Consider the following 11,240-nt stretch of genomic DNA (forward strand, 5'->3'; position numbering starts at 1 on the left):
AAATCTCTTTAGTTTAATAACCATGGTTTATAAATTAATTGTTATACTATAAACCAACTAAAAGTGATTCTAACAAGACTTGCCTAAATAATAATTATTAAAATTTATAAATTAATTAAATATCAATAGATATGGTGATCATGATTTTAAGCTTGCAATATTTTACATTACTTTAGGGTAATAATGGTAGCAGCAATAGCCGTGTTGAAAATGGGAACAAATGAACTAACATCATTCAAAAAACAAAAGCAAGCCTAAGACTTTTGAACATTTAATTCAAAGCTATCACAAACCCAAGGAACAGGGTATCTTTGCCATCCACGGTTCATGCGAATTGCAAAAGGACAAAACATAAGAAAAAAAATCCACAAAAGTTGGTAGCTGCTTCGTTCCTTCTTCAAATGCGACGAAGTTTCTACTTTTAAAATTCCCAACCCCTCTTCGTTCTCTCCGTACATCAACGCCGTTTCTGACTCCTTTAATCCCCAAATTTCGTCATTTATTTTTCAGCGCTTCTTTGCCTTCCTTTGAATCCAATCCTCGCCAATAAAACCATTACCGTGATTATCCCTGATGGGTTTTTCTCGTCGATCATAATCATATCGGGGTTTGCTGAAAAGGTTTTTCCTTTCCACGTGTCTCCTTACCTGTCGATCCTGAGCTCCATAGCTTGAACACTGTGTTACTGTGAAGTTTTTTTTTTTATTTGCCGTTGGGTCAATTTAGCTTAAGGCATAACTGGATCACATGAAAATGATGCCTTCATCTCCCAATGAAGAACAACTTGACGTAGAAAATTCCAAGTTGGACAAAGACAAAGAAAGAACTCCAAGAAGTGCGAGGGTAATAAAAGTCCACAATCAGGCGTTATTGTCTGGACTTGCATATTGTTTTTCCTCCTGTGGCATGATATTGGTTAACAAGTTTGTACTTTCCAGCTATGATTTCAATGCTGGGATATCCTTGATGCTGTACCAGGTATTTGTTTTTGTGTCCTTGGAATCATTTTCCCCTTGCCCCTTTGTTTTTTAGGATAATGATGTGGAAGTTGCTTGAGCTGGATTGATTCTGACAAATTTTGTGTGGATGCAGAATTTGATTTCAGTTGTTATTGTTTCTGTGTTGAGTATTATGGGTTTAGTTTCGACCGAGCCGCTGACATGGAGATTGATTAAGGTCTGGTTGCCTGTGAATGTTATATTTGTCGGAATGCTCGTCACAAGTATGTTTAGGTATGCTGTCTTCAACATGGTGGCTCTTATAATGTTTTGGTTCTGGCTTACCATAAGGGGGGGGGGGGGGGGGGGGGGGGAGGGGGTGCTTGTCATAGATGCTTTATTACTAGTTTCATTTTTATGTGTTGTGTAAGCCTTTTTTTAAATCTGTCCAATGCTAGGTGTGAAAAAAATATTTTGCAGAATGTACTGATGGATCCTGTTTATGAGTAATCATGAAATGGAAACATTGTTCATAAATTCAGGGAAGAATTATTCATATTTGAGGATCATGGAGCTCTAAACTTGTTCTAACTTTATGTCGTTAAACATGTGATCTTAACATTTATCATCTGTACCAGTGTCAATATCTGAACTGAAATTACAATTGAGCAGTTTGTCACTCAATCTTGTTTGCTGTTGGCTTTTAATTATCCCTTTGTATAATGTGCAGTTTGAGATACATTAATGTAGCCATGGTGACAGTCCTGAAAAATGTTACTAATGTCATAACTGCCCTTGGTGAAATGTACTTGTTCAAGAAGCACCACGATGGCAAAGTCTGGGCAGCTCTATTTCTAATGGTATGTTGACGAGCTTGACTTGTGAATCTTGCAATCCCTTTATTTTGACTGTTCGAGGCCCTGACTGTGATGTAGAATAACGAATTCACATATTGTACCTTTACATATGAATCTTGCAATCCCTTTATTTTGCGTGCATCTCCTACAATCACTACTCTTACCAACATATTTTATCGTTCTATTATATTTATTCAAGGATTTAGTCACTATGGGGGAAGAAGTTACTTGTCTAATTATAACCAATGACAACATATTCATACGATAGCCAGGCTCTCCAAAGTTCCATGTCATATTCTGGAAAGTAGTTGGTCAACTGTCACAACTTATCTGGGGATTACTTTGCAGGGGTCTATTTCCTACCAAAAATGCATTTGTTACTGTGTGGTGGCTTGTCTGTTTTGATTTCATACTTACTATGTTAGGACATAGGGTATGTGGATATAATGGGAAAGGGGATTAGGATAGGAGGCAGAGGAGTTGTATAAATAGTTGTTTGTTTAGTGGATGGGGGACTTTTGGCAGTTAGATTGTTGACAGGCTTTGTCCTGTGGAGGGAGTTAAGCCCTTTGTATCTGTAGTTGCACAGACCATTCTTTTATGAATAATACTCAGTTTAATTCCTTTGTCTCTATTGTGTGCCTGTTACGTGTGGTGTTGGAGGTTCGTGATTAGGTTTCTCTTTCGGAAACCTATCATACTATAATCATCTTTTATTTTGTTGAACTCATATAGCTTTTTACTGTTTCGACTCTCTTGAAACTATGCATTATTTGGATCCTTAACTAGCATAACAAGTTTTAGATATAAAACAGCCTGAAAGAATGTCCTTTTCCCTTGTAGATCATTTCAGCAATAACTGGAGGAATTACCGATCTCTCTTTTAATGCAATTGGCTATGCTTGGCAGACACTAAACTGCTTCTTAACGGCATCATATTCTGTGAGTATTATGTTTTGTGATTCTAAACTTCATTGGCACAATAAGTTTCATTTTTTGTTTCCACTTTGGTTACCTTTCCATTACTGCCTGAAAATGTTTTAAATGAAAGTACAACTGAATACGGGAAGATGTAAGTTTAAAACTATAACTTTTAGTCTTTGACTTGAGAGCTAGATATTAATCTAATATCATTGTATGTGCATAAATTCAATCATGTGTGTCTTGCTAAAGTCTATCATTGTTTGGTTATGATCACTGTGTTAGATAACCTATTAGTTAGTTTATTTAGTTAAGGGCACTTGTGTAGAATAGAAGAGAGGAGATTTTGGGACTTTGGGCATTAGGAGGTGTGAACCCTCAAAGTTCTGCAGTCCAAGATATCAGGTTTCTATCTCATTACAATGTTCTTATGAGTCTTTCAGCCCCATTTCATATTTTTGGTTGTTTCTATTGGAGTCAAGTCCTAGTTGAAGTCTGACATTGGATAAAAATATGCAAGAAGTGCAACAAATGAGAAGAAAAAACCCACAAACTTATTTGTCTTAAGGTTTTGGATTGAAGGTGGTATTATACTTCCTTATATGGGTTTGCTCATAACCTATATGTTCCAAATCTCCTTGATGTCTCCTGTCGAAAAAACTCAACAAAGTGGTATCCAAGTTATTAATTTTTGGTGATTGGCTTAGATAGTACCAATATGGATTGGGTGAAGAATGTTTTCGCTCGAGCGAGAAGTATAATTAATATGAAAGGGACTCATATTTGAGAGATAGTTTGTTGGAGTGAAGTGTGAGTTAAGTCCCACGAGGTAAAAATATGCGAAATAAGCAACCTATAAGGGAAAAAGACTCACAAGTTACCTTACCATTCTTGGGTTGAAGGTGGTGTCATGATTCCTTATATGGGTTTGCTCATAACTTATGTTCCAAATCTCCTTGGTGTCTTTTCTAGAAAAAAACCGAACAATTTCAACAATGATCTTAACATATGCTATTATCTTATCTCCATTTCTCTCTGTGCTAAGGACTGGCTTAGACTTGGTTTAAAGCAAAAGTAAAATTAAAAGAAAAAATATATATGAAATATAGTTCATCACAGATGAATTGAATTGAGTAGTTTATCCCGTCAGACTTTCCAACATGAAGACAAATTACTCATCACCTATTCCGGGTGAGAGAATTGACTCAATACTTTTCAGTTTGACCTGTTGGTTGCTTTTGTGGGGTTTCTTGAATCATAGTACTTAATTACTTCTACATATACATGGAGTAGGTTTAATTTGGGTTTTGGTTTAAAAGGACAATATACTATCATGGAAAGTGTGTATGTAGTGTCATAGATATCACTGAATTAAATTTATCTGAGTCAAGTTTGCTTTTTGATTTTATTGGTGCAGCTGACTCTCCGTAGGGTCATGGATACGGCAAAGCAAGTTACCAAATCCGGAAATTTAAATGAGTTTTCGATGGTCTTGTTGAACAACACCCTTTCTTTGCCTTTGGGATTTTTCCTGATTGTTGTTTTCAATGAGGTGGATTATCTCTTAAGAACGTGAGTTATTTCCTATACTTTTGTGATTTTTCTCAATATTATGTGCATGATACGCTTCATTTCCTGTTAGAAGGTTATTGATCTCAGTTTAAAATGTAATGTCTCAATTTTCCTTTTTGCTGTTTATTTTCTTCATGGAAACAGATCTGGAATCACAAAAGGGTGTTTTTATGTCATAAATTGTTTACTTTATGTCTGACAACAGAAGGAAAAAGATACTCTCTGTGTCTTTGTTTTTCTAATATTATATAAAATTAAATATTTGAATTTACAGGCCACTTCTGAGATTGCCTAGCTTTTGGTTGGTGATGACCTTTAGTGGAATTTTGGGTCTAGCAATCAGCTTTACATCCATGTGGTTTCTTCATCAGACTGGAGCTACAACTTACAGGTGAGCTTCCTCCCCCAAAAGAGAGAGTAATCCCTATACACTTTTTGTTTCCAATATCTTAATGCGGTAAATTAAATTATAGTTACAGTTCCCTAACAGTTTCTTTTGAAATTGAACCGCATGGATATTAGTAGGACTCATGATGGTAAATGTGTGTCTGACTGAAGTAGTTTTACATGTTATTGGCAATGGCTATACGTGTGTGCTTTGGCTTATATTAGTGCCTTTACTGCTCTAGTCCTCTGGTTTAGTGTTGGACGGGTCTCATTTGAAGCAAAATAGGTCATACCCTCCGTCTTTCTTTTTTGTGATGACTACATAAGGAGCCATGCACCTTGGTTATAACTGAGTTATAGATTATTGTTGGAACATTAGTTTTTTTGTAAATCTATATTCTATCAGAAAAAGTCACTATTTTAATTTTGTATGACATATCTGACTAGTTTACCATCTGCAGTCTCGTAGGTTCGCTGAACAAGATACCACTTTCAGTTGCTGGCATCCTTCTGTTCAAAGTTCCTACTAGTTTGGAGAACGCTGCTAGCATTTTCTTTGGTTAGTTCTTCAAATTTACTGAACTTGAAGTGTTTCTATTATCATTGTCATCATAAAGTGCATTGTATTACATTTTGTTTCATCACTGAAGGTAGAAATGCAATTGCAGGTCTTCTGGCAGGAGTATTTTTTGCTAGAGCCAAAATCCGAGAGAAATCTCAATCCTAAAGAACAGTAAAGGCTTACGTGATAATTAATGTTCACACAAGAAGGAATTATTCCCATCTGAGAAATTTGATTTCTTGGTTAAGTTGGAGATGCACTTGAAGACTGTGTGGTGTTGTCAGAGATGGCATCAGCTAAATTGGGAATGTTTCAGATTCCTTCTCCAAGGGACAGTTTTTGGATCTTTTGAGGAAGGCTCTGCTTGTATTGATTGCATTGGCTCCCATTGGAAGCAAAATTTGCCACTAATTTGTATCATGTCACTTCATTATTCCAATGTATCATCATATTATGATTTCTTTGAAATGAACACTAACATTGAAATGAGAAAAAAGAGAGAGTTGATCTTGCCTTTGGGGCAAGGATAACACTGTCTTCATCTTACTTGTCCCTTTTTATTTGTTATTTGATTTTATCTCTATTTATTGAAAGGAAACTTTTTATTTGTTTGATATTTTTTAATGACTTAAAAGCAATAAAAAGAAAAATTTTGAGTTTTGCTTTTATTTTAATCTAAATTTTTAGGTTTAGTTAACATATTTTGCAATGAAAAGTTATATTCTTAATATTTTGCGTCAAATACAATAAATAAAAGGTAAGATGAAAAACAACTGTAGCTGTGGTAGTAAAAGTTAATTTGTATAAAATATATTTGAAATAAATAAAATGATAGAACTATTTTTTTTTATCTTATATTTTAGCAGCATTTAAAATTTTCTGTATTACAAAATGATATCAATATTTTCTGTTCAAATGCAACAAAGATAAATAAATGACTAAGCGGAAAAGAAATCTTTAAGTAAAACAGTGAATAATAACTTGCTTTAGATTTAAGTGATAAGAGAAAAAAAATTATGAAGACAATTTTTTTAATTTGATTTGATTTGATTTATTCAACCATGATTTAAAATTTTGTATGTGAAAATTATTTAGATATTCAGATTTGAAACTAAGATATTGAATTGATTTAATTTATTTTTTATTTGAAGTTATAAGGAAGATACATACAACAAATTTGCAAGTAAAGACGATTAATTTAAAAGAGTTGTAAAAAGGTCATAATTCATTTAGTTTTACAATTATAGCAATGTTCTTGAATTGAAGTAGTTAAAAAAAGTAACAGCATAATTGAAGTAAAGGGACATTTGAAGATCAAACGAAGTAAACATAGATTTCAAATATTTTATGACAAAATATTGTGAAAACATTTATGGAAAATTAAAATAAAAAGTTAAAATTCTAGAAATAGATGTTCTAAAAAATTATATAAAAGAATTTCTAAAATTAATTTACATATAAAGTAATTTCAATTCATAAAACAAAGTGTTGTAATCTTTATTCTTATTTTTCTTTTCTGATAAATACCGTTTAAATTTGTTCAAAAGACCCTTATTCTGCAAACACTAATTTGCACAGCATCATTATTGTATAACATTGTAACATGGGTTTGTGACAGAAAAACAGACAAAAATGTTAGACATAGTGTTGGATAATACGTCTTCATCACGTGCTCCATTTGAGAGGAATATAACTGTTTCTGCGAATAAAAGATGAAAGATTGAAAAGCTGGTCATTCAGTTGTTGAAGGTACGTATTAATAGTTTTTTCCCTAATTTGACAAGTGTAGGTCTTGATATCGAATAAAATTATGCAATGGTGTCGTGTGGTCCTTTGTTTTGGTGGTCCTATTTTTTTCCACTCTTTTTGGTAAGTTTTGTTTTTCATTTTTTATGTACAGTCATTACCTGATTTTTTACAGAAATTATATAAAAAAATTATACTCACAGTACCATTTTATTTTCTTCTTGACACACGGAAACAGTAAAAAGGAGGATTGAGTAATCTGAATTTCAGCTGTGTTTGTATGAATTTTGGTTTTTTCTTTTCCATGGCAGGCAATCTGAATCAAAATCAGACGCAGTAGTGAAGTGACTCAACGCGACGAACGATCCATTTTCACGGTAAGTTACTTAATAGTGATTGTCCACTCAAATTGAGAGATATTAATTTAATTTCGCTTAGCAAGCAACAAGATTGAACAAAATCAATGGAATTGAAAACATTTTCTTTTAGCTGATCTCAGGGTTGTTAGGTCATCTTTGATCGCATTGATGGACTCACAGAACAACAATCCAAACCCTAATCCTCTTCATCGGAATTCGCTACCGTCGTCGATGCCGGTGTGGCCTACGATCGATGGGTCGTTGGGGTTGTCTGAGGAAGAATCGGTGACCTACGCGCGGAGGTTTTACAATTTCGGCTTCGCTCTTCTGCCTCTCCTTTGGGCCGTCAATTGCTTCTACTTCTGGCCCGTTCTTCGCCATTCTCACTCCTTCCCTCGCATTCGCCCATGTATCATAACCTAACTTCTCTTTTATAGCACTTCAATTACTTGCGAAATTGTGCACTCCTTTTTCTTTTCAATGGTGGCAACCATCACCGCTTGCTATGCATTATTTTCTTCAACTGTTTCTTTTTTCGAATGTCTAGAGCAAGTAATTATCTGGAATTAAGAAGGGGCGGCAGAAATTGAATCGATGTATTAAGAATTTGAACTTGTGCTCTTTTTAGTATCTGAACATGATGAGGTTGTTGTTGTTTGGTGCTTTTCATGATACCAGTTAGTTTCAAATTCATTTCATCAAAAAAGCTCATCAGCTCGTTCAATTCTTGGTAGTTCTGGTCGAATTAGTTTTTTTTTTTTCGCAATTATTTTCCTTTCGAGATACGGTAGGGTACTACTGAAGGTTCTGTTTGAATTTCAGTTGTAAGATCCAAAATAACTCATAGTTTTCATTGTACATTACATACCATGTGTTTTTTCTTTTCAATTCCAATTGAGTTCAACGCAACTTAATTTTCCCACTGAAATCCAAACATACTAACTTTGGACACCTTTTACAAAGAGTACTCAAGTATTTGCAACGGCCGTGCCTGGAAGATTTCTTCAGAACGAAAAAAAATTAACAGTTGATTCAACCATAACTAGTAAAAATATGCTAGCTGGTTTACTTTGTTTCATGGTTGAATTAATTGAATATGCTTACTGATTTTAAGTAAGTTGGTGGTTAATTTAGATATAATGAATTGGTTTAGAGGCAGGTTCCTTTTCCCTGTTGATTTAGATTGTTTGACATGTTCGTGCAGATATTGTTAGATCGGCATTTGGGTTTGCAGTATTTGCTACTGTTCTGTGTTCTTGGGCTCTAACATTTGCCATTGGAGGGGAACGCCTCTTCGGACCTGTTTGGGATCAATTGGTTATGTACAACCTTGCTGATAGGTTAGGCCTAACAAGCTGGAGCTAGTTGTGTGGCACCTCTGATACTTATATTTTGATCTTTTATTACCACATTTACCTTCTTCCATGCCTCATGACTGCACTTGTACTTACATATACATTTTACTATATTCTGTCATTGAACTGATAGTGAATTTTATCTTGTTGACACTCTTGATAGATAAGCAATGTTTTGGAAGTAGATAGAGATCTTGGTTTCTTCACCCCACAGTGTGTGTGTGTATTATAATTTGTTGTTCATGCAAGATTTATTGTCTCATTTTGATGTATTATATTATCTTACGTTACAAATACAGGGACTGTAAGTTTACCACTTAGCCCTTAGGAGACAATGCAAGCAGAGTATCTGCTGGATTGTCACTTTCTCCTGTGAAGTTCATAAGTCGCTGAGTAAACAGTATTAGTACGCAGGTTGGAAATATTACTCAACAAAATGAAAAGGAAATTCAAATTGATTGTGTTAATGTTTTTTAAGTTTTTGAAAGCTAAGTTTTGAGTACGAGGAATGAGATAGTAAGGAAGAAAACGACCTATAAAATTGAAAATAGAAAATTAAAATAAGAGTTAAATATGTTTTTTGTCTTTTAACTTAGTAAAAATTGAAATTAATCTCTCTGCAAAACATTGACCTATTTTAGTTCTCTAACTTTAGAAATGTATGGATTAGTCTTTTTAACTAAATTTTGTTAAGTTAATTTCATGTTTCAAATGTGTTTCATGATATTATTTGGAGTGTAAATTTGGGTTGTTTACACTGTATGATACATTTTCGCTTCATCATTAATTGAGAAAGTATTTGAGTTGTTTAGACTGTTTGATATTGCTTCAATATTAACTGAGAAACGCATTTGAAAAATTAAATAAATTTAACAAAATTTAGTTAAAAGAATTAAATCCACCATTTCTAAAGTTTGGAGATTAAATTAGGTCAAAGTTGTGAAGAGGGAGTATTTCCAATTTTCAATGAAAGTTAAAAGATCAAAAACATGTTTAATCCTTAAAATAATGTAAACATGTTATACCTTTCTTTTCTTAAACAGTGGGCATACTTTTGTAAATGGTTTTCAAGAATATGAAACAAGCGTAAATTAAGAAAATGGTTTTCAAGAATATGAAATAGGTGTAAATTAGGAAACTTAGCTTGACCATTGATCAAGTCAACTTTCTTTAACTATTGGTTTGGGTGGACTCGACTTGACTATTGATTCGATAGACTTAGCTAAATCTTTAGTTAAGTTTGGAGATTAAATTAGGTCAAAAGTCATTATTATAAAGGAGATAATTGATTGAAGCAAGTTTGACTTTAAATACTCATGGTTATGTTGGTGAACATGAGAATGAAGGAAGCAAAAGTAGTTTCTGAATACATCACTCTGGTTGAAATTATGGTGAACCAACTCAGCAAAAACGAAAAAAAAAACTACATGCTAGCCAAGTTGTGGAGAAGAACTTAAGGTTGTCGACCAACGAATTCGAGAATGTCATATGTGCAATTGAAGAATTAAAGGACCTATCAACCTCACAATAGAATAACTTATCAGTTCTTTTGAGGCACATGAGCAACAAAAGAAGAAGAAGGAGGATCAATTGAGTAAGCACCCCAAATGAAGGCATTAATTAAAGATCACAAGACACTATATACTCAAAACACTCAAGGTCGAGGAGGTAGAGGAAACAATCATGGTTATAGAGGACATGATTGAAAGAAGAAAAGGAACACTTTACTCAACAAAATTGGTGTGGAAAGAGGACACATTCATGGGAGAGGAGGTTAGTTGCCAAGAATGCTTCAAATGTTGCAAATGATCATTATGTAAAAGAGTGTAACTCAAACAAATGTTATAATTATGACAAGATCATACATTATGCCAAAGATTGCCAATTCGGGAATATTGGGAAGAGATGACCAACCTCTCACAAAAGATGTAGAAGAGAAAGAAAATTTGTTAATGATGACAGGAAGCTCAAGTACCAATTCACTAATATTGACCGATCGAATACTAATCTCAATTTTATTGACAATTCGAGTGTTGATCACACTCATCTTGACAAATCAAATGTTGATCTAAACTTAATATATGATATCTTGACATGGGTGCAAGTAATTATATGTGCAGAGACGAGCATCTATTCAAAGACCTATCAAAGGTTGAATTCATATGCATATCATTTGAAGATCCTTCAAATGTTGTAGTAAAAGGACGAGGTGCAATTTGGTACTCACAAAAGGATGATCGAGTTAGATTGATTCGAGATATGTAATATGTGCCAAATATCAATAATAACATTCTAAGCATGGGGCAACTCATGGAGAAAGGTTACTTGGTACACATGCAAGACCAAGTACTATTTAAAGGACACGCTCGGATGGTTGATTGCCAAAGTTGAAATTAAAAAAAAAGTTGGAAGCACAACTTAGAGTTAAAGATCATTTGGGAAATTTGTCTTAAACTTAATGTTGAGGAAGTGATAAAAGAGTTCAAGAAAACAAACAAGGCAAGATTGAATTTGGTGTTGAGGAGATGCACATATTGTTGGAT

The 11,240-nt window shown here is 33.8% G+C and overlaps 2 protein-coding genes across 3 annotated transcripts; both read left to right on the plus strand.

Annotated features, from left to right (window-relative positions):
* The first annotated feature begins 286 nt into the window (after nucleotides 1-286).
* GONST1 (golgi nucleotide sugar transporter 1) lies at nucleotides 287-5,767 on the plus strand. The gene is made up of 8 exons (XM_047324971.2): nucleotides 287-978; nucleotides 1,093-1,232; nucleotides 1,669-1,798; nucleotides 2,639-2,737; nucleotides 4,134-4,288; nucleotides 4,563-4,679; nucleotides 5,137-5,234; nucleotides 5,344-5,767. The coding sequence occupies exons 1-8, from the start codon at nucleotides 748-750 to the stop codon at nucleotides 5,400-5,402; spliced, it is 1,029 nt and encodes a 342-aa protein (XP_047180927.2). The 5' UTR covers nucleotides 287-747; the 3' UTR covers nucleotides 5,403-5,767.
* A 1,418-nt stretch (nucleotides 5,768-7,185) lies between these two features.
* LOC124847473 (gamma-secretase subunit) lies at nucleotides 7,186-8,903 on the plus strand. 2 transcript variants are annotated; one of them, XM_088106436.1, is made up of 3 exons: nucleotides 7,186-7,360; nucleotides 7,473-7,751; nucleotides 8,547-8,903. In XM_088106436.1, the coding sequence occupies exons 2-3, from the start codon at nucleotides 7,511-7,513 to the stop codon at nucleotides 8,705-8,707; spliced, it is 402 nt and encodes a 133-aa protein (XP_087962562.1). In that variant the 5' UTR covers nucleotides 7,186-7,360; nucleotides 7,473-7,510; the 3' UTR covers nucleotides 8,708-8,903. The 2 variants fall into 2 exon arrangements, with proteins under 2 accessions (XP_087962562.1, XP_087962561.1); XM_088106435.1 differs by having other exon boundaries at nucleotides 7,187-7,360; nucleotides 7,483-7,751.
* The last annotated feature ends 2,337 nt before the right edge of the window (nucleotides 8,904-11,240 follow it).

Source organism: Vigna umbellata, chromosome 2 (assembly GCF_029865625.1).
Source record: "Vigna umbellata cultivar VRB3 chromosome 2, Vumbellata_1.0, whole genome shotgun sequence".
NCBI classification, from domain to species: Eukaryota; Viridiplantae; Streptophyta; class Magnoliopsida; order Fabales; family Fabaceae; genus Vigna; species Vigna umbellata.

What these genes read in the sequence shown, in the direction of transcription:
- LOC124847473 (XM_088106436.1), top strand. Translation starts at nt 7,511, where the DNA reads ATGGACTCACAGAACAACAATCCAAACCCTAATCCTCTTCATCGGAAT. An exon ending in CTTCCCTCGCATTCGCCCAT is followed by an intron (nt 7,752 to 8,546) that starts GTATCATAACCT and finishes ATGTTCGTGCAG; the next exon opens with ATATTGTTAGATCGGCATTT.
- GONST1 (XM_047324971.2), top strand. Translation starts at nt 748, where the DNA reads ATGAAAATGATGCCTTCATCTCCCAATGAAGAACAACTTGACGTAGAA. An exon ending in ACTGGAGCTACAACTTACAG is followed by an intron (nt 4,680 to 5,136) that starts GTGAGCTTCCTC and finishes TACCATCTGCAG; the next exon opens with TCTCGTAGGTTCGCTGAACA. An exon ending in CGCTGCTAGCATTTTCTTTG is followed by an intron (nt 5,235 to 5,343) that starts GTTAGTTCTTCA and finishes ATGCAATTGCAG; the next exon opens with GTCTTCTGGCAGGAGTATTT.